The sequence below is a fragment of the Schistocerca americana genome, chromosome 6, assembly GCF_021461395.2.
Source record: "Schistocerca americana isolate TAMUIC-IGC-003095 chromosome 6, iqSchAmer2.1, whole genome shotgun sequence".
Classification (NCBI taxonomy): Eukaryota; Metazoa; Arthropoda; class Insecta; order Orthoptera; family Acrididae; genus Schistocerca; species Schistocerca americana.
This window is the reverse complement of record NC_060124.1, coordinates 569,723,341-569,748,439: the sequence shown is the minus strand read 5'-3', so window position 1 is coordinate 569,748,439 and position 25,099 is coordinate 569,723,341. Positions and strand designations below refer to the sequence as shown.

Genomic DNA, 25,099 nt, shown 5'->3' with positions numbered 1-25,099 from the left:
GGCGTGGTGTGAGTCGGAAGTCGAACTCGTCTATCAATAGTGAGGTAGGACTAACAATATTTCACAGAACGTTGGACTACAGGCAGTGGGTACACACAAGAAACATCAGAACAGCACTTGAAGTAAATGACTGGGTCCGCCGACGAAATGTGCGGTAAATGGAAACGACATGTCAGCTGAACACGAAGAGTGTACCGTTAAACTTTCGTTATTTATTAACCCACATGGCAACGCAATTTTAACAACCTGCAGTGTTATGGATGCCAAGAAAACCCTTTTACCCGTACAGTTATTTAATTGTAGCTGTAATAACACGCTCAATTTTCCAAAACGTCCTTATATGCTCCAAAACTATCCCTACAGAGATTGCTACGCCCCATGTTCTACATAACCGCCGCAGCAGTTGCAATTTCCATTTTATGTGGAGTTGCATTGTTCGCCCTTTGATTTGAAGTACTGTAGCACGATTGTCCGTCGACTTGCATGGCAGACACATAATGGATCCTCTAACTTCAGCATACGTTTACCATTCGGTTGGTGGCCAACCAGAGGAGTAGGGTGGAAGGGGGCCATCCAAAATACCGCCGAGGCGAAAAGCATTCTTCTCTCGCATGATGAATATGTGACGCCTCGGTGTCTGCTTAGCGAAACGTTCACGCCATTGTTCATCACCTGTGTCAGATTTTTGTTGTTGTGTTTCTAACCATCGACCCACACACATGTCACTTGGCGCAATTCCAAAGCGAAGTCGCTTGTTTCTGCCATTGCTCTTTGCCAAAAACGGAAAGCCGAACAATGCACTGTTCACTGAACGGACTTTTTTATGTATACAGGGTGGTCCATTGATTTAATAAAAATGGGGATTCCCATTTTAAAAAACGCTGTTGATGTCCGTTTGATCTATGGCAGCGCCAGCCAGCGGGCCAACCATAGCGCCATCTGGTTTCCCCCTTCAAGCTAGATAAGTTTCGTTCTTTGTAGTTTTTTCGTTTGTCGCTTATTTCGTCAGATATTTGGCCCAGTCGTGATCAAAGGACCACCCTGTATACACTGAATCGGCGAGTGAAAAATTATACTAAGGACGGAGATCGAACGTTTCTTGCTTGCTAGGCAGGTGCGTTAACCGGCAAGCCACATTGGCACCGCGGTTCGCACAATCGCACGGTTCACCTGACACGTCTCCCTCCTAGATTGAAATCCTCACTGTCACCCCAGTCTACATTAAATTTCCCTTACGCACGAAGAGAACTACTGAGACTCTCCATGTTCTGGAGCAGCACCTCAGCAGCAAATGGAAGATCCAACATGAAGCCCAGGTGCGGCTACTTATACAAATGAAATGCCTCAGCTTGGGAGACTTCACTGGTCTCATACAGGTATGATTTTGTGTGCTACACAGCCTGAAGCGGCGAGGGAAAATTTTTACCAAAATCGGGAATCGAACCCAGGTCGAGGAGGTAGGCGTGCCAGGGTAATCCGTGCAGCTGCGTGAACCGCTGTGTCCAGGTGACTTTGTAGCTAACGCTCTTGCGTAGCAAGCAGGGATTCGGCATCGATTCGCGGCCTGGGTTCAAATTTTAACTGGCCCCTTCAATCTATATACATAAAATCATATCTGTAAGAGACCAGCAAAGTCTCTGAAATTGTCTCATTTTGTTTGTATAAGCACTTTTCTCTACTCCACGTCCAGTCTCGTGGCAGTTACGCGGAAAGCAAGTTAGTTGGTTGATTTTCTGGAGCGGAACAAACAGCGAGGTCATCGGTCCCATGGGATTAGGGAAGGATGGGGAAGGACGTCGGCTGTGCCCTTTCAAAAGAACCATCCCGGCGTTCGCCTGAGGCGATTTAGGGATATCACGGATAACCTAAATCACGATGGCCGTACGCGGGCTTGAACCGTCGTCCTACCGGATGCGAGTCCAGTGTGCTACGCACTATGCCTCCTCGCTCAGCGGTAAGCATGTTGTTTTATAAGTGAGCACTGTTGCCGTGGCGATGATATCTCGGTTGGAGATCCGTATTTTCAGAATCTCACCATTTTCGCATATGACACCCATGTACGAGTAGTTCACGTGTAAAGAGACTTTCTGGCCAGACTTTGTATTGACATCGAAAATTTTATTCCAATACCAGAGGGCCCAACAATGTCTGCAAGGGAAAAGTACGGTAACGTGTAACAGGATTAAAAATTTTTCATCTCGAGAGAAGCTTGTGCATTTCATATCGCTGACACGGTAAGGGTCCTATCGAGCTGTCCGTGTACTGTGCGTGATTTATGGACGCTGCAGAGGGACATGGAGGACAGTGGGTCCCCAGAGGTCAGAGAGCGCGTACGCCTGATTGATGCCGCTGCCGACACGCACGCATGATCGCGGTGCGACAACCTGTAAAATTGCTAATTATTTGCAGGCGGCGTGGTGCTGCGGTCGCTGCGTGCGGTCGCCACATGCGTGTGCGTCGCTCTGGCGGGCGTTGCGTGTGCGCGTGCAGAGCGATTGCGAGAGATAAGGGCAGGGCGTGGCGCTCTGGCTGCCCGTGCAAAACACCGACTGCGATGGCCGCCGCCCGGGCACTGCGGTGTGCTGTTCGTGGCATTAAACCACCTAATATGTGCTGAGCAAAGGAGAAAGTTCCACATATTCCTATATGACTGACCAAGAAGGAGTTTTGCGACAGAAACGAAAGTTGGTAGGCGTGTTTCTACACAAATTTCGCACCTGTCGCATAAGAGTAGCAATAGTAGTGACACTATGAGGTCGCAAATCAGGCTTGCTTTAAATATATAATTTCTGTTCCGACACTAACAATGTCGAGTGTTTATGGAAAAAGTTCAAGGCAAGCTCCAAACTAAAAGCAAACCCACCCTTTATGAATGCCCAGACCTTGTTGGCAGAGAAGCTTTCTCTGGAACAGGGTGGACGACTGCATCCGGCTCAGAGTCTTCGTCAGCCACAGACAATGCCTGAAACCTGTTCGTCAAACGAACCAGGGAGGCCCTACGATTGGCCCCTCGGAAAGTGTTTCACCGCCTGCCAGACTTTGGAATAATCTCCCACTTGACCCCAGGCGAAGGATCAAAGTCAGGCAGTACCCATGGCAGACACAGCAGCAGACCGATCGGGGAACGCGTGGGACGTGCTCGAAGTCTCCCACATCGTAGCGTCCGAACCCCCCCCCCCCCCCACACACACACAGTGATGCCCGTTGGCAGCAGCCTCAAGCTGTGTGACAGACGTCAACACCGCCTGGAGCTGTGAGCGAAGGATCACCAACTTAGCTCACATCTGTACACAGGAATCACAGTTCCTATCCATTACTGGTCTCTCCTGTTTGAAGCTCGTAAAAGTATGTAACAAACGAATGGAGTACTCTGCTTGTTAGCAGCAAGAACTTGAGGTGCTGTGTCACCGAGGGTCTAACAGTCGCTGAGCTACACTAACCACAACAAACAAAAGCTTGTACGATATGAGGCTCGATAGAAACGTCGATAACAACGGTGGTACTGTAAGCTGCACAGTTATTACAATAGAAGGTTGTGCTTATTAAGCAGTCAAACACACAAGAAATTACAAAAATAAACTAGTAACTAAACAGATACCTGAAAATAAGTCGCTCCTGCTTGAAACTCCTAAAAATATATAACAAACGAATGGTGTACTCGCCTTATTGGCAGCAGGAACTCGAGGTGCTCTCTCACATACAGTCTAACCGAAATTGAGTTATTGTAACCAGAGGAGCTATGCTAACCTGGAGCTATGGTCTGGGGTAGGAATTAGTATGACAGCTGGAGCGCTCTCGTGATTTATTCTTGACTGCAAAATTGTACGTCCGTCTGGTGATTCGCCCTTTTTTCTGTCATTCATGAGCAGCATTGCATGGGTATTTTCCAACAAAATAACGGGGTTGTTACCAAACATGGTGTACAGAGTGTGTACATGCTGTCTTGATCTGTTGCGTCACCAGATCCGTCTCTATTCGAGCACATATGGAACACCGTCGGATAAAACTGCAGCATCATCCACAAAGACCTTCGACTGTCCCTGTATTGACCGACGACTGCGACAGGCATACAACTCCATCCCACAAACTGACGCCCGGCACCTGTACAACACTACAAATGCACGTTTTATTGCTTGAATTCAAGACTGTGGTGGTTACACTGGTTGTTAATGTACCAACAATTCCCATTTGCTAATGTGTATCTCGCACCTACATTAATCTTTGATCATGCAATGTTAATCAGATAAATATGGTACCTAGACAAATGTATTACCGAAATTTTATTACTCTACATTAATTATTATTTGGTGTTGCTATGTTTTCCTGTCGGTGTATGCGGGGTGGGCCATTGATAGTGACCGGGCCAAATATCTGACGAAATAAGCATCAAACGAAAAATCTACAAAGAACGAAACTCGTCTAGCTTGAAGGGGGAAACCAGATGGCGTTATGGTTGGCCCGCTAGATGGCGCTGCCATAGGCCAAACGGATATCAACTGCGTTTTTTGTAAATATTTGGGTGGTTCAAATGGCTCTGAGCACTATGGGACTTAACATCTGAGGTCATCAGTCCCCTAGAACTTAGAACTACTTAAACCTAACTAGCCTAAGGACATCACACACATTCATGCCCGAAGCAGGATTCTAACCTGCAACCATAGCGGTCGCGCGGTTCCAGACTGAAGCGTCTAGAACCACTCGGCCACATCGGCTGGCCGTTAAAAAGGAACTCCCATTTTTATCACATATTCGTGTAGTGCGTAAAAGAATATGAACGTTTTAGTGGAACCACTTTTTTCGCTTTGTGACAGATGGCGCTGTCACAAACGTTTAAGTACGTGGTATCTCGTAACATTCCGCCAGTGCGGACGGTATTTGCTTCGTGATACATTACCCGTGTTCAAATGGACCATTTACCAATTGCGGAGAAGGTCGATATCGTGTTGATGTTTGGCTATTGTGATCAAAATGTCCAACGGGCGTGTGCTATGTATGCTGCTTGGTATCCTGGACGACATCATCCAAGTGTCCGGACCGTTCGCCGGATAGTTACGTTATTTCAGGAACCAGGAAGTGTTCAGCCACATGTGAAACGTCAACCACGACCTGCAACAAATGATGATGCCCAAGTAGGTGTTTTATCTGCTGTCGCGGCTAATTCGCACATCACTAGCAGAAAAATTGCGCGAGAATCGGGAAGCTGAAAAATATCAGTGTTGCGAATGCTACATCAACATCAGTTGCACCCGTACCATATTTCTATGCACCGGGATTTGCATGGCGACGACTTTGAACGTCGTGTACAGTTCTACCACTAGGCACAAGAGAAATTGTGGAACGATGACAGATTTTTTGCAAGCGTTCTATTTAGCGACGAAGCATCATTCACCAACAGCGTTAACGTAAACCGGCACAATATGCGCTATTGGGCAACGAAAAATCCACGATGGCTGCGACAAGTGGATCATCAGCGACTCTGGCAGGTTAATGTACGGTGCAGCATTATGGGAGGAAGGGTAATTGGCCCCCATTTTATAAATGGCAATCTGAATGGAGCAATGTATGCTGGTTTCCTACGTAATGTTCTACCGATGTTACTACAAGATGTTTCACTGCATGACACAATGGCGATGTACTCCCAACATGATGTATGTCCGGCACATAGCTCGGGTGCGATTGAAGCGGTATTGAGTAGCATATTTCATGACAGGTGGATTGGTCGTCGAAGCACCATACCATGGCCCGCACGTTCACCGTATCTGACTTCCCCGGATTTTTTTCTGTGGGGAAAGTTGAAGAATATTTGCTATAGTGATCCACCGACAACGCCTGACAACATGCGTCAGCTCATTGTCAATGCATGTGCGAACATTATGGAAGACGAACTACTCGCTGTTGAGAGGGATGTCGTTACACGTATTGCCAAATGCATTGAGACTGACGGACATCATTTTGAACATTTATTACATTAATGCGGTATTTACAGATAATCAGAAATGATGAGTTCACAAAGGTACATGTATCACATTGGAAGAACCGAAATAAAATATTCAAACGTACCTACGATCTGTATTTTAATTTAAAACACTTATCTGTTTCCAACTGTTCGTCTAAAATTGTGAGCTATTACAACGCCATCTATGTCAAAGCGAAAACATTCATATTTCCCTACGTACTACACGAATATGCAATAAAAATGGGGGTTCTTGTTTAAAACAACGCAATTCATATCCGTTTGACCTATGACAGTGCCATTTAGCGGGCCAACCATAGCGCCATCTGGTTTCCCCCTTCAAGCTAGACAAGTCTCATTCTTTTGCAGTTTTTTCGTTTGACGCCTATTTCGTGAGATATTTGGCCCGGTCACGATGAATGGACCACCCTGTATAATCAGGGTGTCTCTCCCAAAAGTCGAGAGGCGCATTTCTTTATATGTTTTCTGAAACATATTTTCAGTTTCGTTTGTGCAGTGTATATCAGGAATCAACTCAAACAAATAGTGCTCATCATGTCTCTCATGTCGACAAAAGCGTCAGTTTGTTTCCGTGCGCACTGGGTAGAGAGGTCCCACGTTAGTCTAGTGCGATTGGTATTAAAACGGACAGTAAAACTCTAATAGGAATCAGGAAACCATTAGCGATGGCAGTGCCCTGGCCCTTGCTGAAGCTGCCGCCAAACATGCAACGCTGCTGAGTCGCTGCCGGATTCCTCCATATCCTTCATGTTTTACTGTCCCTGTTAATATACATCGACAAAACGAATATCGTACTACAGTAATTTTGGAGCACTATATTGAATGGGTAGGCAAAATGCCTCTTAAAAAGTGGTTTTGACGCTGGTTGTCTCATGAAAGACTTGATGAGTAGCATTCGTTTGGGCTGACTCAAGCTACACGCTGCAAAGCGAAATTGCAAATATCTGCCGAAACACCAGACCAATAATATTTCCTTTCTCTTTACCAAACACATCAACGTGCGCCATGTGTCACCGATTTCTGTACAATGAATTACCAGTGCTGCCGAAGAATGTTACCTTTTCAGAAAGACAACGTCTGTGATCTATACGCCATGTGACATAACACCAACAGCCTAAATATTTAGACATAACAGTTACGAATAACTTAAACTGGAACGATCACATAGTTAATGTTGTGGGGAAATCGAATTAATGTCTGCGTTTTATTGGCAGAACACTTAGAAAAAACAACGGGTCTACTAAAAAGACTGCCTACTCTATGCTTCTCCGTCCTCTTATGGAGTAATACTGCGCGATACGGGACCCGTATCAGATAGGACTGACGAAGACATGGAAAGACGTTCACAGGAGAACAGCTCGTTTTGTATCACTGGGAATTAGGAGAAAGAGTTTCACGAATATGATACCCGAGTTGGTGTGGCTATCAGTAAATCAATGGTTTTTTTCGTTGTCGCAGGACTTATTCACGAAATTTAAGTCACCAAATTTCTCCTTCAGAAACGTAAGTAATTTGTTGGCGCTCATCGATAAGGGGGGCAATTATCACTGCGAAAAAATGACAGAAATCTGACCTCTAACGGAGAGATTGAAATGTTCGGTTTTCCCGCGCGCTGTTTGATAGTGGAATGGTAGAGAAATGGCTTGAAGGTGAACCCTCTGTCACGAACTTAATTGTGAGTTGTAGAGAAATATAGAGTAGGTCGTGCGATAGTGGCTCACTGCAGTGTTTCATGGGAAATGAATTGGTCGACGAGGTCCGGTAACATGGCCACTTTTGTTCGCCGGATCCGAGTCCGTTGGGTTTTTGGCTATGGGGAAATTCGTGGATGCTTCCATCGAAAATACTCAGACGTTACAGAAACCCGTGAACAGTGCATGTGGCGTTATCCGAATGAAGACAATTGTCTTCGAACGAGTGCGTGATTCACTGCAAGAATGTTTGCAGGATGTGTCACTGAGACGCCCTGCTAATCCTGCAGGACAGGCTGGTAGTTTAAGTTGTGGAAAGGGGCCAAAAGAAGTGGCTGTCAGTTACACTCGAACATGCAACCTTTTATTTGATCAAACATTACAAGAACCGAGAAAAATTATTTTTAAAAAAAGAAAAACACACATTTAGTTTTGGAACTTAATTAGCCGCTGAATGCGCCGTTTGAGAGTGGAATGGTAGAGAAATGGCTTGAAGGTGAACCCTCACCAAGCACTTCACCAGACCAGTACACAACAGGGAGTTCAATGGAAGAATGTACAAGGTGCTGGCGCCCACCACCAATCTCATGCCTTAAGGGAAGGACCACTTTAATTGATAAACGTCTGAAAGCCAATAACTTAAACCTCGACGAAAATCAGAAATTTAAAAGGCAAAGCCTTATCTTAAAGCAGTTCCTTTATTAGGCGGGGGGACCAAAGAATCTGACACTTTAAGAGCAAACAACTTAAATTGAAAATCGGCTAAAGGCCCAACACTTAAGACTCAATAACATTAATTTTAAAAATGACAAAAGCTTTACGTAAAACAGCTCTTAAATTACGCTGAAGGCCCAAACCACCTGACACCTTAAGGGCAAAACAACCTTAATCAAAAAACGGCTCTAAGCCATACAAGTACAAACAGCAGGGACAAACGAGAAAAAGCAGTACACCCGAGGATGCTCAGAAGTTCCGAGGGTCGGCCTGGAATTCAGACATTAACGCACGCTTAGGTGATACACGCAGTCGGCGTAACCATTGTCGATCCGACGACAACCCAACCGACAGGCAGTCAACAGACCCACCGGCAGGCTAACCTCCGCTTCACCAAACCAGCACACAACAGGGAGTTCAATGGAACAATGTAAAAGGTATTGGCGCCCACAATACATCGAGCTGTGAAACTACACACCATGCTGGACAGTGACGATGCGATGAGGGAAAGACACTGCCTGAACTTACGGCAACGGCCAGGGCAGGTAACTGGAACGTTAACGTCCACAAGGCAGAAGATTACGCTGGTGCACTTCAATTCAAATAAGCAAGTCCAGTTAAACTCCACCGGGGGGTGGCTAAAATTTACCAACTGGAAAACACATGATGTTGCTAGCATGAATATCCCAACAGCTGACAACGAACTCCAAACGAGACGATGTGAACAGTCGTGTCTTGCTGGTAGATTCAGTCAAAACTCAACTTTCATGTCCAGGACCGGTGAGCCACGGACCTCGGAGCAATGGGAACAGCACCACACACTCCGACACCCCATCGAGGCCGCTAGCGGGCCCAGCAAAACTACTCGCCGCAGAGATTTCCTCGATGCTCCACGCCAACCGACCAACTGCACAGCCCCGCAAGCAGCGCAAGGACCAAATATACGTCAGCCGATGAGACGACCAACCGAACGACCAATCAACAGTCGTCCCATTCTAATCTCCCTCCGTCGGACAGTTCATGTGTGTCCCCAGCAGTCTGCGAGCACTGGCTGTCAGCACCTCACGAGCACTCCGTCCCCCGATTTCACTTCTGCTGCGTCCCGATTGCACTGCTGGTCCGTCCCGAACTGACTGCCAGACACACGTCGACCCGGAAATACGAGTACTATCGGTCGCTCCAGAGACGGTACGACAGTGTACTTATTGATACGCGCTGCTGCTGCCGCTCACGGGCAAGTAAGGCGGGAAGTTAATGACGGCAGTAAATGTAAGAAGAAAAAGAGGGGGCAGTACTGTAATAGAAGATGACAAACGATAAATGGGATAAACGCGAGCTGTGGACGGTTCAGACATGATCTGTAATAACAACATGCAGCTCCGTCTATAGTGTCTTCTATGTGAAAGACAGCTCGGAATGAGAGGATACATTAGCCAATATCACGAGATATACGTATCATTAGAGGAACTTTTCTTCTTGTTTTGACCAATACCACACACTTTCTGAAGGACCTTGTACAACTGGAGCCGTAAAGCCGTCGGCACACGGACCGAGCATCCGAACGTTGAGCGTTGAGCGTGCCGAGTTTCCGACGTCATAGCGTGGAACAGCACGTTCGGGAGTCTTTCTGAACGTGCAGAGCAATATCTGACATGTCAGATATTCTGAGCGTGCGTCTGAGCGTTGACCAATGAGATGTCACAACGTCACCTACGTCACACGTACGCCGTCTCCCTTCAGTACAGAGTTGTGAGGCGCCATATTGGCATTCATTTCAAGCCTATATGTATATATGCCGTTTCTGGGCACCAGCAAATTGAGAATCACTGGAAAACCGGTTGTTAACTGTGTGATTCGTTCCAATAAAATAATGACAAACATCATATTCGTATTGTAATTTGCGTATTATGAGAGTAGGCTATTTGAAGGCAGCGATGCACAGAAGATCCACCCAAAACGCATTGTTCTTGGTACAACTTCCTATAATTAAATTTCAGTTAGTAACATATCTACGATTAAAGTTGTCAGCAACGGTTAACATAAAATAATTGGAGACCTTACGTATGTTCTTCGTGTAGCGTAATGGGTAGCGTCAGTATCCTGTGCTGAGGTGTCAATTGCGGCGGCGGTTTGAGACTCGACGCCTGCATATGTTTTTTCTCTTAACATTCGCGATTTAATTGGGTTCTGATACTTTATTATTAATTTAATATAAGTATATATTATAATATTTGATGTTATGTAAGCCATTTTTTTGAGGTGTGACTTTGTTCGATTGGCTTAATCTACAGGGCAGCTTGCGCTACTTATATAAAGATATTTTGCTCTTTTTTCTTTTACGCTTCGTAATTCACATGTTGCAAAGATTCTGCAACTCGGGGGGGGGGGGGGGGGGGGGGGTAAGAACAGTCCTCATGTAAGACTGACCTTGGGGTTTTACTAAAAGGCCGGCCGGTGTGACCGTGCGGTCTACGCGCTTCAGTCTGGAACCGCGTGATCGCTCCGGTTGCAGGTGCGAATCCTGCCTCGGGCATGAATGTGTGTGATGTCCTTAGGTTGTCTAGGTTTAAGTAGTTCTAAGTTCTAGGGGACTAATGACCACAGATGTTAAGTCCCATAGTGCTCAGAGCTATTTTTACTAAAATGTGGGAATGATTAAATAACCAAGAACCAAATTAGTAGCGCACTGTTTGTAATGGAACCTTTATAAGCCTGTGTCCTTATTTATTGGACATTGTACTTTCCTTTTCGTGGACGATGCAGGAAATGTGCGTTTTAATAGAGCTAACGTGGGAATCTTACGCGCGCCCGTTAAGTAAACAGTGTGATTTACGAACTGGAAACATCCCTCAACTGCCGCTAGAGTGCGTCGCGATACCGTATATCACGCTGGGGCCCACGTACCGTATGCTCAAGTCGCACCGTTCCTGAGCGTTCAGCAGCACGCTGAACTTGGCACGCTCAACGTTAACGTTCGGCAGCAAGGTCCGTGTGCCGACGGCTTAAGGAGGGGCTGGTGGGATAGGTCATCACCAAGGGGCCAGAAACGAAAGTGACGCAAGAACTGACCAAAAAATATAAAAAAAACCGGTTCAGACGTGAGTTTTCCTACCTGTCGTTTTCGTAACTAGTGCTTACGAGAATAAGCCATAAGTCCTCCTACGGCCCTTGTTTGTAAAATCAGATTCCATTCGATTTTTGGCTACTGTCACATTAGAGGCACTAGTGTGTGCCAAACCTATCATAAATGAGCAGAAGATATAGGTGCTTGTGACCATTGCGTATGAGGCGACCCGTACAAAACCAGGTGTATTTGAAAGGGTGCGTCATTCACTGGGAAGGAGGGCTGCTGAATTTGTTAGGAAGCGAAGTAACCACATGAACCACGGCCTCCTAGTTCCACATAGCACGCACATAGGAATGAGACGACAGAGTGCTCCATGTCTGAATAGGTACTGATTCTCAGACATGTCATTACAGGGAAATTGCTTTTAGTTTTGACCAATACTACCACATCCAAAAACAAAGGATACTTTTTAAAACACTTTTTGTGTTACGCCAGGTAATTAATTTCCATTTGTGATGACCGTTAAACACGAACAATTGTGCAATAACCGAAAATAACGGGAATGGCAAATAGATCTCGCATGTACTACAACACTTCATCCGACTACAACTTTCTTTCACGAAACGTCTCAACTGAAACCTTTATATCTTATCTTGAAATATGAGCAGCCAATTGACAAATATAGGTAACATATCGACATTGTGGAGCTGTTTAACAAAATAGCTGCTTTCATGTGCCAGGAGAAACAGTTGGAGAAAATCATTGACATGACTTCCCGTTAGGACATTTTGCAAGTTATGACGAGCTGGCCTGCAGAATAATACACGTTTGCTGATCTTTACTTCAATGAGACAAGTAAACCAAGTAGCTTCGCTCACTTCAACGACATAATAATTTGCTTGTTTCACTCAAAGCAATAGCTCTTTTTGGTTTTAATTCTAATTAACTTTTTATGCAATATTAATAGTTTTTCAGGTGCTAATAAAATATATTTGATTTGTTATACATCATTCAAAAGCAATGTATAATAGGTCACCTGAAGAATAAGATATACAGAAGCTTTCGTTAAACTTCCTTTTTGTTTAGAAACTTTATGCAGTTTGTCATTTATTTACTGGACTGGTATATTTACAATCTTGTGAGTAATATTTTTCATACATTTCTTGTATTAAATACAGGGCCTCTATGATTAAATATCTAGTTTCGAAACGTTGTAGAAAGAGAAATACTGTTCCGAACGATGTCCAATTTGAACAGCATATTGCTGACGCGGGGGAAACGTCATGCAACCCATAAACCGAAACGAACATTTGCCCAATAGGTACTACTGTAAGCGTCAGAATACGCACACAAACAGATGCGCGGCACTTGGCTGTTCCTCAGTTTGCGTGCGAGACGCCAATCATGTCTGTCTCTATAAAGGATCGCTGGTAAAGCTCTTTTACAGGACGCTGACTGTGTGCCAGTATCCATGCACAAGTTCCGCAAACTGAAAGCTATGAAAAAAGGCACTGGCGCGATGCCAGCTAAGAGTCTGGAGAAAATGATTACAAAATTCGAGATTGCAATGTGGCAGAGGGATGATAGCAGTTGACCCGACTTTTGCCGGAGATGTGGCCCCAGTATTGCAGGAGGGCCGAGTGAAATTGTGGAAACATGCAGTGCACAGCGAATTGCTATCCACTCAAATTCACCCATGTTCACCAGTTGCTTCCGGCCGATCTGCGAGCAAGACGAAGGTTTGCTGTGGAATTTCATGTTGGCATGGAAGGAAATAATGAAGGTCCATGTAACGTTCTATAAACAGCGTAAGCCAGCCCGTTTCCATGGACATGATAATACACAGGACTGCAGGATATGGGCAACGGAAAATCTGCACCCACTCAACAGGTACCACTTCATTCTACTAAAGCGATTGTGAAATGCAGGTTGACGGTCTGGCTATGGTGGGTCCTTATTTCTTCGAGGTGGTCAGTGCTAAGAGAGTCTGTTGTGCACCAACGTCATTCCAACCCTTCAACAACGCCGATGAGTGGGTAGGATCATTTTTATGCAAGATCAGCCACCATTTCGCTACAGCCTGGCCGCCCGTAACAGCTGATCTTAATCCGTGTGACTTCTGGCTATGGGATTATATTAAACATGTTGTGTTCAGCGCTCTAATTGAGAACGTAGCTGAGGTGAAAGAACGCACTGCGCAAAGCATTTCGAACGTGATCCCTGAGACACTTCTATGTCGTGTGGAACTTGCTATTTCTCGATTTCTAATTTTGGCAGAAACTGAAGGCAGCATATTGAACATGTTTTGCACCAGTCTCACGACAATTAGAAACCGACGGCATTTTGCTTTTTGCGCTGTTTTTGGCGCCAGAACGATTAAAAATGGATGTCATTTTGATTTTTATCTGGTTTTTGGCCTCAGGCCAGTTAAAAATCGATTTTCCCACCCGATGTGGAACGATCTTGCTTTGGTGGATGGGCCATCTTAACTAATAGTGCCACAACTCTTGACTCGCGGTGTACAATAATGTGCATTGAATAGTATGGATGGTTTAATGTACAACTCAAACCAAAGCCATCGTATTATGATTTATCTGTCATTTATAGCTGACACCGTTTACGATAAGACGCTTTCAGCGCCATCTATTGGTTAATTTTTTTCCATGATTTTTCCCCCTGCGTCAGTAATATGCTGTTCGAATACAACGTCATTCTGAGTACTGTCTCTCTTTCTTCAGAGATTTGAAACTGGAACTTTATTTATACATTAATGTTGCTATATATTAATGTTGCTTCCTACAGAATCAGGAAAGTTCTGTGCATAGAAAATCTCCCCATGGGATGGCGTAGAGGGTTGGCGGTGGTAGTTGGGAGCGGGGGGGGGGGGGGGGGTTGGGGAGGGAGGAGGGAGGTACGGTTTTGGTAGTAATGCAGGTTGCCAAGGGTGCAGGATCACCGCAGCGTGGATATGTGCTCAAATCCTGCCCAGTCACACTAACGGAAACCAAAAAGTACAGGTACTGAAAATAAAAACAGGCATAGAAAATATTTCACGAACCCTGAGATATGCATCCTCTTCACAGCATATGTACACAGGACAGATGGTGTAAGTAGTTTGCCTATGGTACATGAAACACTTTCCGTGTCTGTTTTATTTTTCCAAACCCGTATTGTCAATAGCTTGTTTCAAACAGACTCCTCTTATTTCATAAGTCCTTACACGTGCTTAGTAAGCTATTTCTGTGAATGTTTCTTTCTAATATAAATACCACAACGTCACTAGTCACAAGAAATTCTTTACAAAGCGTTTTGGAGACTTTGCTGGATCATAAGATGGCAGTCCCAATTAGTTGTTCTCAAACTGATCTTTACAGGCTAGCCCTTTTCTATTTTCGTCATACTTATTGTAGTTGAAGCACAAGCAGTGGACATAAGATTTTCGAAATCGATACGAAGCAATTCTCAAAACATTCGAAAAAATAAGCTTTGACATTTTCAGATGCTTAAGCACTGGAACAAAGAACATCACTCCAGTACACAGAAAAGGCCATAATTAAGGAAGTAACGTTACAATATCGCAATCACTAAGCCGCTGTTTCGACTCCCGATAGAAGCGGTTCCTTTTAAATTTCGTTGGAATCAACGTTTGTTATAAAAATGGCATTTTTAACAAACGAGTATTTATCTCTTTCTATATTTAATGACTAATTTTACCTAAAATGGTTATTTAAAATGAATTACAATTAGGTACAAAAATGGTAGACAGCCAACAGAAAAATAAAGACTTTTTAATTTCTGTAGGTTAAGAAAAAAACATAGATGGTGAAGCTGGAAGAGAACATAAGACAAATCCTGGATTGCCAGAACAAGTTGTAGCAATTGTGGTGGTAGTAGTAGTAGTAGTAACAGAAGAAGTAGAAGAAGAAGAAGAAACATATTAAAGCACAAACGATATTTCAAAAAATATTCAGTTTACTATGAATACCCTCTTTTTTATAAAATTAGCAATTAAAAATGAAAAAAATCATATCGATAAAAAGTTACGTTGCACGTCAGAGTCGGTTAAATAACATTTCAATGATGTGATAATAAATACTGCACCCCCCCCCCCCCCCCCCATGAACCATGGACCTTGTCGTTGGTGGGAAGGCTTAGCGATACAGATGGCCGTACCGTAGGTGCAACCATAACGTAGGGGTACCTGTTGAGAGGCCAGACAAACGTGTGGTTCCTGAAGAGGGGCAGCAGCCTTTTCAGTAGTTGCAGGGGCAACAGTCTGGGTGACTGACTGATCTAGCCTTGTAACACTAACCAAAAAGTCCTTTCTGTGCTGACACTGCGGACGGATGAAAGCAATGGGAAACTACAGCCGTAATTTTTCCCGAGGGCATGCAGCTTTACTGTATGGTTACATGACGATGGCATCCTCTTGGGTAAAATATTCCGGAGTTAAAATAGTCCCCCATTCGGGTCTCCGGGTGGGGACTACTCAGGAGGACGTGGTTCTCAGGAGAAAGAAAACTGGCGTTCTACGGATCGGAGCGTGGAATGTCAGCTCCGTTAATGGGGCAGGTAGGTTAGAAAATTGAAAAAAGGAAAAGGCTAGGTTAAAGCTAGATATAGTCGGAATTAGTGAAGTTCGGTAGCAGCAGGAAAAAGATTTCTGATCAGGTGACTACAGGGTTATAAATACAAAATCAAATAGGGGTAATGCAGGAGTAGGTTCAATAATGAATAAGAAAATAGGAGAGCGGGTAAGCTACTACGAACAGCATAGTGAACGCCTTATTGTGGCCAAGGTAGACACGAGGCCCACGCCTACCACAGTAGTACAACTTAATATGACAAATAGATCCGCAGATGATGAAGACATTGCTGAAATGTATGATGAGAAAAAGGAAATTATTCAGATAGTGAAGGGAGACGAAAATTTGACCGTAATTGATGACTGGAATTCGATAGTAGGAAAAGGGAGAGAAGGAAAGTGAATATGGAATGGGGGTAAGGAATGAAACAGGAAGCCGCCTGGTAGAATTTTGCACAGAGCATAACTTAATCATAGCTAACAATTGGTTCAATAATCATGAAAGAAGGTTGTATTCATGGAAGAGGCCTAGAGATACTGGAAGGTTTCAGATATATTATATGATGGTAAGACAGAGATTTAGGAACCAGGTTTTAAATTGAAAGACATTTCCACGGGCAGATGTGGACTCTGATAGCAATCTATTGCTTATGAAATGTAGATTAAAACTGAAGGAACTGCAAAAAGGTAGGGATTTAAGGAGATGGGACCAGGATAAACTGACAGAACGAGAGGTTGTTGAGAGTTTCAGGGAGAGCATGAGGGAAAGATTGACAAGAATGGGGTAAAGAAATACAGTACATGAAGAATGGATAGCTTTGAGAGATAAATAGTGAAGGCAGAAGAGGATCAAGTAGGTAAAAAGACAAGGGCCAGTAGAAACTCTTGGGTAACTGAAGAAATATTGAATTTAAGTGATGAAAGGAGAAAATATAAAAATGCAGTAAATGAAGCAGGTAAAAAGGAATACAAACGTCTCAAAAGTGAGATTGACAGGAAGTGCAAAATGGCTAAGCAGGGATGGCTAGAGGACAAATGTAAGGATGTAGAGGCATATATCACTAAGGGAAAGATAGATACTCCTTACAGAAAAATTAAAGAGGCCTTTGGAGAAAAGAGAACCACTTGTATCAACATCAAGAGCGCAAATGGAAACCCAGTTCTAAGCAAAGAAGGGAAAGCAGAAAGGTGGAAGGTGTATATAGAGGGTCTACACAAGGACGATGTTTTTGAGGACAATATTATGGAAATGGAACAGGATGTAGATGAAGATGAAATGGGAGATATGATACTGCGTGAAGAGTTTGACAGAGCACTGATCGATGTAAGCCGAAACAAGGCCATGGGAGTAGGCAACATTCGATTAGAACTACTGAGAGCCATGGTAGAGCCAGTCCTGACAAAACTCTACCATCTGGTGAGAAAGATACATAAGACAGGCGAAATATCCTCAGATTTCAAGAAGAATATAATAATTCCAATCCCAAAGAAAGCAGATATTAACAGATGTGAAAATTACCGAACTATCAGTTTAATATGTCACGGCTGCAAAATACTAACACGAATTCTTTATAGACGAATGGAAACACTGGTAGAAGCCGACCTTGGTTAAGTTCAGTTTCGAATCGGTAGAAATGTTGGAACACGTGAGGCAACACTGACCCTACGACTTATCTTAGCACATAGATTAATGAAAGGCTAACCTACGTTTCTAGCATTTGTAGACTTAGAGAAAGCTTTTGACAATCTTGGTCGGAATATTCTCTTTTAAATTCTGAAGGTGGCAGGGGTAAAATACAGGGAGAGAAAGTGTATTTACAATTTGTATAGAAACCAGATGGTAGTTATAAGAGTCGAGGGGCATGAAAGGGAAGCAGTGGTTGGGAAGGGAGTGAGACAGGGTTGTAGCCTATCCCCGATGTCGTTCAATCTGCATATTGAGCAAGCAGTAAAGGAAACAAAAGCAAAATCCGGAGTAGGATATAAAATCCATGGGGAAGAAATAAAAACTTTGAGGGTCGCGATGACATTGTAATTCCGTCAGAGACAGCACAGCACCTGGAAGAGCAGTTGGACAGAATGGACACAGTCTACAAGGATAATGGAATGTGGTCGAATTAAATCAGGTGATGCTGATTGAATTAGATTAAGAAGTGAGACACTTAAAGTAGTAGATGAATTTTGCTATTTGAGGAGCAAGATAACTGATGATGGTCGAAATAGAGAGGATATAAAATTCAGACTGGCGATGGCAAGGAAAGCATTTCTGAAGAAGAGAAATTTGGTAACATCGAGTATAGATTTAAATGTCAGGAAGTTGTTTCTGAAAGTATTTGTGTGGAGTGTAGCGATGTATGGAAGTGAAGCATGGACGATAAATATTTTAGACAATACAAGTTTTCGAAATGTGGTGCTGCAGAAGAGTGCTGAAGATTAGATGGGTAGACCACATAACTAATGAGGAGGTATTGTATAGAATTGGCGAGACGTTCGTCGCGCAACTTGACTAGAAGAAGGGATCGGTTGGTAGGACATGTTTTGAGGCATCAAGGGATCACCAATTTAGTATTGGAGGCAGCGTGGAGGGTAAAAACCGTAGAGGCAGACCAAGAGATGAATACACAGGGTAGTGTAGCATGGAGAGCTGCATCAAACCAATCTCTGGACTGAAGACCACAACAACAACAATAAATTCTGAACTCAAATAAAACTGAAATATATATGCAGCGAGAATGGAACCATTTACCTCTTCATTATAAGAATAAAACGATATACGCTCACCTATTGGCGCTTCTAATAACTGTATTGGAAATTTTTGTACTCTGTATGGCTCAAGGTCGTGAAATTTGTAAACTCAATTTTTAAGAGTGTTTCTACTCTTTCAGGAAATTAATGTCCACGCACTGACGTTGAAGTCCTCTGTCAGACGCCTTGCCTCTGGGAAACCAATATTCCCGACATATCTAGAGACTCGTATGATTTTGACTGAAAAACTGTGATATCACTAAAAAACACAATGTAAAGTAAAAAAATAGTGAAATTGCTGTCCTACACTACTACAATTAGACCACCAAAACGATCGTTTTCTTACGAGGATTACGCGTTCCCACATCTCGCCGTATGAGGGTGCTTGACGCATCCAGGTGCAGTGACGATTGTGATTGCTTCTGTGCTTCACGTGTTATGGTACCTGGACATCCAAATCTTTGAGCACGATACATTTAACAGTCAACGTTTTTATGAGACTGTGCTCCTGATGTGCGTCTTTTCAGGATTGCATTCCGACATGATTTCATTTTCGTGGATGACAACGGGCGACCTCGCCGAACAGCGGAGATGAAGGAGCTATTGGATCTAGATTATATTCTGCTAATGGACTGATCTGCCCATTCCGCCAACTTAAACCCCAACTTACTGGTGGAGGAAAGAAACGACCTCTCTGCAGACACTGTGGCCAGCATGGGAGCTTGGGGCAGAGCGTGCGTTGCCTCACGTGCTGGTCACAAACCCCACGAAGAACCATGTCCCACCTTTTATGATGTCTTGGGGACCATGATAAATAGCGTGACTGCTAAGCAATTATTGTCCGGCATTAAAAATATAGCTTTTCGTCTCATTGCGTATTTATTTGTTGCTTTTTGTACGGTATTGTAGTAGTTCGTTCTATGTAGGATCCAAGTCTCGTCCAGGGAGTTATACCAGTGCACTAGCAAAAGCAAGTCCGCGGAAATCCGGTAAAAACAGTAACCTCAACACCTATATATTATCATCAAGCACTTCGCCCAGTTGACGTACTGAACCCGCGAGTTACAACATAAACACATAGATTCTCTCTCCTCCCCTCTCACCCCTTCCCCCCCCTCTCTCACCCTTTTTCACAAACACACACACACACACACACACACACACACACACACACACACACACACACATACACAGGTAGATGGAGACAGATTTTCTGCTGGCACTGGCACGATGACAATAACATAATATACTGTACCTGTCTACCTCACACTTCTACATTTAACGGTGGTAAAAATAAATCATCCCTCGATAACGAATGAGGCTGGAAGATCCCACATGACTGATACTGTGCTGAATCGCTGATTTTTTTTAATGTAAGATTTTGAGGAGTCCAATATGACAAAGTAATGTTGCAATATCACAATATTACATATTTAAACAAAATACTATCTAAGTAATATTGTATAATAGCCATTATCTAGGATGTGTGTGTTCATTGTCTTTCAAGGTTCTTTTTCCAAGTATCTGTTTTTATCCTAGAGCAACTTAATATACAACACATACTGACGTGGAGGTCTGGCTCTAAATCTTTGGACAGTGATGGGGTTTCTGGTTTTGTCACAAAACCAAATTCTTTTTTTTTTTATGGGAATCCTATATGTCATTGACAGCTACCTATGAATCCTGGTGACGACGTCGATAATATTTGTGTGTTCAGCCTTTGTCAAGCAGCAGTCAGGATTCACATCTAAATATATTCCAGTCTTTGCACATTGGTTCCCTCTCTTCGTAATTTAATGTATTTTAACCAGCTGAGGGCATTCTTAACAGATTTATCGGCTTCGACTATTATAAGTTCTCAATTCTAATCTGTGAGGAAAACAGTTCTGTGATCAGGAAACAAAATTTTACTTGTCCAAGTTCGTCCAGAACATCACAGAACAACGAGTAAGCTGAAAATATGGCACCACGAGACTTTTGGATGAGAGAGTTCTGCTCCCGCTCAAGTTTGTAACTAGTTCCAGATATTATTGTTGCGTGGAATTTATTGTCTTTATTTTGAAATCAATTCGAAATAATTGTGTTTGATGACGTTGGTTTGTTACGCTCGATTTTGGAGCTCTGAGGGTTCCCTGATCAGGCGCTTAGGATATTAACACAATATCAGTACAGTCATTTGTATAACCATTAATGTGATAAATACAGATTACGAATTATATGAAGATAACATCTTAGAATCAATTTCAACATCTATCAACCGTTGTTACCTGAACCAGATCAGAGATATCTTGAGATTTTCATCGTTCCCTCCGCGTTCACACCGCGTTTTGTCTTCTTTCAGTTACGGCTTCGAACCGCACCGCTACTGCTGCTGCTACGTCTTCTCGTGCTGACGTCACAGCTTCCCTGCTCGTGGTGGCTGCCACAGTCTACGTCGGTTTCTTCAGGTAGCCACCGGCGGCAGCACATGCGCCTGGCAGGCAGTGAAGCCGCACGGGCTTCAAGTGAGCCACAGAGAAGGATCCTGAAATGTGGAACGATGGGAGGGAGTAATTTGTACCTAATGAAATGAACAATTTTTATGGAATCAGCGATGTGTATGATGAAAAAGAAACTTGTATACTGTGCTTTAAAATTGTTTTAGTTTCAGAGGTCATTATGTATGTAGAACATTGATGTATGTAGATCCCAGTAAGTCCTTAAATCTATGATGTAGGCATTGTGTAAATTAGTTGTTACACAAGCAATTCGCTATGCGTTATTACCTTTAGAGTTTGATGTTCGAAAATGTGATGCCAAGTTTATAAGATGTATGAAATAAAACAATTATAGCTTCAGTTATAACGTAATCTTAAACTGATGTTTATAGAAGTAAATGTATATTGAAATTAAGGGGTAGCACCAGTATTGATTAATTAATTTTTTTGATCTATTACTTTTGTTAGCAGCAACATTTTGACACCCAGAAAATCTTTTAGGGTAAAATGCACCAAACAGTCACATACACATTTAGAAACCTTTCTCGAGAAAGTTATAAGTAAAGATAAACATAAATATCTTCAACATTTCAGGGCCCTGTCAGCAACTGTATAAATATTAATTATAATTTTAGTAACCAACAGCCTCAGTTGCACCGTTTACCTAGAATTTACCTAGGTTTCAGTAACTACCGTTTGTCCATAGTGGACATCGTCAAGCTAAAACTACAAATCCCTAAATTATCGTCAGATAGTAAAAACTTATCTGAAACTGCCTCGCCCCACTTCGCGACCGCGATGCGGCAGCCGCGAGTGCTGTACTGGAACTGAAGAACGTTGTGTTATCCCGACTGAAACCTAGGTAAATTCTAGGTAAACGGTGCAACTGAGGCTGTTGGTTATTAAAATTAAAATTAAAGGTAAACATTCATTACATAATCACAGAGAAATCAATCAGAAAGCTAAATTTAAGAACTATAAGGGAAGAAATGCTCCAAGATAACGATAGTTCAGAACATAACTCAACATATATGTGCAAATGATTTTACATTGTAATATACAGGGCGTTTCTCTGAATTATTAATGGCTCTGAGCACTATGGGACTTAAGGTCTGCGGTCATCACTCCCCTAGAACTTAGAGCTACTTAAGCCTAACTAACCGAAGGACATCACACACATCCATGCCCGAGGCAGGATTCGAACCTGCAACCGTAGCGGTCGCGCGGCTCCAGACTGTAGCACCTAGAACCGCTCGGCCACTGCGGCCGGCCGAATTATTAAAGAAGAACATACAGTTTCTGGGATGATTTTTAAAAAACTTGCCGGCCGCGATGGCCGAGCGGTTCTGGCGCTGCAGTCCGGAACCACGGGACTGCTACGGTCGCAGGTTCGAATCCTGCCTCGGGCATGGGTGTGTGTGATGTCCTTAGGTTAGTTAGGTTTAAGTAGTTCTAAGTTCTAGGGGCCTTATGAACTAAGATGTTGAGTCCCATAGTGCTCAGAGCCATTTTTTTTAAAAAACTTACATTAACGATGGCGTAAGATACATTTCTTACCTTTAATTTGGGAACAATAATTCAGAAATGAACCAGTCGAAATTGAAACCTACATCAGTCTTTCTAAACTGAACTCACATCATTCGATCTAGCCAGCCGTGAAACAGGACCACCTTTTCCTCTTTCTTGTCCATCTCCTCACGGAACGCCGAAGGTTTTACAGGTAAGAAACATGGAGTGTGGAGAGGCTCAATCAACTTCGAATCACGTAAGTGATTGAAGAGCGACTCGGTGAGCATTCACTGGCACAGTTAAATGCGTATCGAACAAGTTCGGGCCAATTAACCAGTGTTGAATATGCATTCTCAAATGTATTCTGAAATCTGTGTTAACTGTATTGAGCACTCCCCTCAGTGGCCCATACACGACAGTTGCCATTAATTCGATTTCCTCCCGTGGGGAAATAACCATTTTTCGAAAACGTTGATAGGCATAAATGAGATCATCGTTCTTACTGTGTTTCAGTTCTAATTGTCTCAACACGAGGAAAAGTCTGACGTCAACTGGGAGTGACGACTCCACACCTGGTGAATGACAGTGCTGTAGCATTCTACGAAGTAATGAGCCCACAACTGCTCTCGTACTGACTTTAAGTTTTTCATTTGTTTGAGTAAGGACTTCAGGTACAATATTTGTACTACTGCATCGTTAATAAAAGGGTCAGCAGATTCATGGGGATTAATGTTTGATAAAAAAAGTATCTTGAAGAAAATGGGTGATCAGATGAAGTCAGTCTGTTAATGACTGAGAAAGGCATTCGTGTGAGAGGGAATCCAAATGCAAAACTATCTGATTCTCCTGCCAGTTGAACTGACCGGCTATCAAGACGCTCTGTGACTATGCAGTTTATTTCTTCATAGATACCTACACAGGGGGGAAGTACACAGCAAACACTAACTTTCGAAAGTGACAAAAGAAATAAGAAAGATTAAAGTATCTAAATCACACATTATACACACAAGTGGGCCACAAGATACTGTCGATCGGACAAAAGAAGTGTTACCGAACCAACATTAACTGACGTAGCAGGAATAATCGCTTAACCTGTATATAAAGAGCGTTCCTCTTCAGACATGCACAGTGACTAATACATGTACTTGGTATGGTAAGGAGCAAGACGTGTAGCTACAGGGTTCACTGTAAGAAGAATTCGCTTAGGAATCGCAAAAGAAATGAAATAACTAAATAAGAAAATCATGAACACGGTGTTGAGGGAAATAAAAAATTACTCGGATGTTTCTCGAAATCACACAAGGTCTCATCAACCACAATCTTTCCAGCCACTTTTAAAATGGCTCAAATGGCTCTGAGCACTATGGGACTCAACTGCTGAGGTCATGAGTCCCCTAGAACTTAGAACTAGTTAAACCTAACTAACCTAAGGACATCACAAACATCCATGCCCGAGGCAGGATTCGAACCTGCGACCGTAGCGGTCTTGCGGTTCCAGACTGCAGCGCCTTTAACCGCACGGCCACTTCGGCCGGCAGCCACTTTTAAAGTCAGACACCAGACCGAGACTAGCTTCTAGGAAACGGGAGACGAAAAGCCTAGCATCCACAACTTCATTGTGTCCTAAGAAAAAAAAGCGGGTCTAGCGTTGGCCAATGGCTGTTTGTTGGCATAGAAGGAAATAGGTAATTTTCGTTTGGTATCCTCCCGCCTTCTGTTGAATCCGGAAAACTGTGTGACAAAACCATCAGTGACCAGTCAGAGCGCTTGGTTCGTTATTAGCCTATGAAACGAGAGTATATCGCTTTTCGATTTCCCACACCCTCTTCCCTTTCTCTTCTGAGAATTCTGAAATATCCGCCCACACCAAACGAACACCAGAAGAATGTACTGAAAGCTTTAAACCTGCAACAAGCGTGTCTGGCGTCGAGATGTCGCCACGTTATTACGTGGGCACTGCTCTTCCATTGGAAAGCTGCTCGGTTCAGTTCTTTCTAATGCAAATGACCTTGTTGGACTCGTCACGTGACAGCCACGTCGAAAAACGGTGCCGTGAAGCTACCCGCTATCATCACATTTATTGTGTGGAACGTGCCTACCATAGTCTGTGATGAATAATGGCCCGGAAGACACAAGTGAAAACTGACCAGGCGGAAATTACATGAGATGGAAATACTATCACTTTAATAAAATATTAATTCCTCATTCCTTGCTATGTTAAGTGGGGCATCTGGCAGAACTGAAACGGTGGGATAAAGGCGCTTGTTGCTCGTTGGACCATAGTTACTTCTGCTGTGTTATCTCGTTGTTCGTACACTGAAGTCGTTGGCGGTACTT

General features: G+C 43.4%; 1 protein-coding gene across 1 annotated transcript in view; it reads left to right on the top strand.

Annotated features, from left to right (window-relative positions):
- The window catches only part of LOC124619718, a 1,383,482-nt gene extending 1,361,908 nt beyond the window's left edge, over positions 1 to 21,574 (top strand). Inside the window, exon 6 of the mRNA XM_047146279.1 lies at positions 21,118 to 21,574. Coding sequence (XP_047002235.1) covers positions 21,118 to 21,227 — 110 coding nt within the window. The 3' untranslated portion in view covers positions 21,228 to 21,574. The remainder of the gene's footprint in view (positions 1 to 21,117) is intronic.
- Positions 21,575 to 25,099: the final 3,525 nt, after the last annotated feature.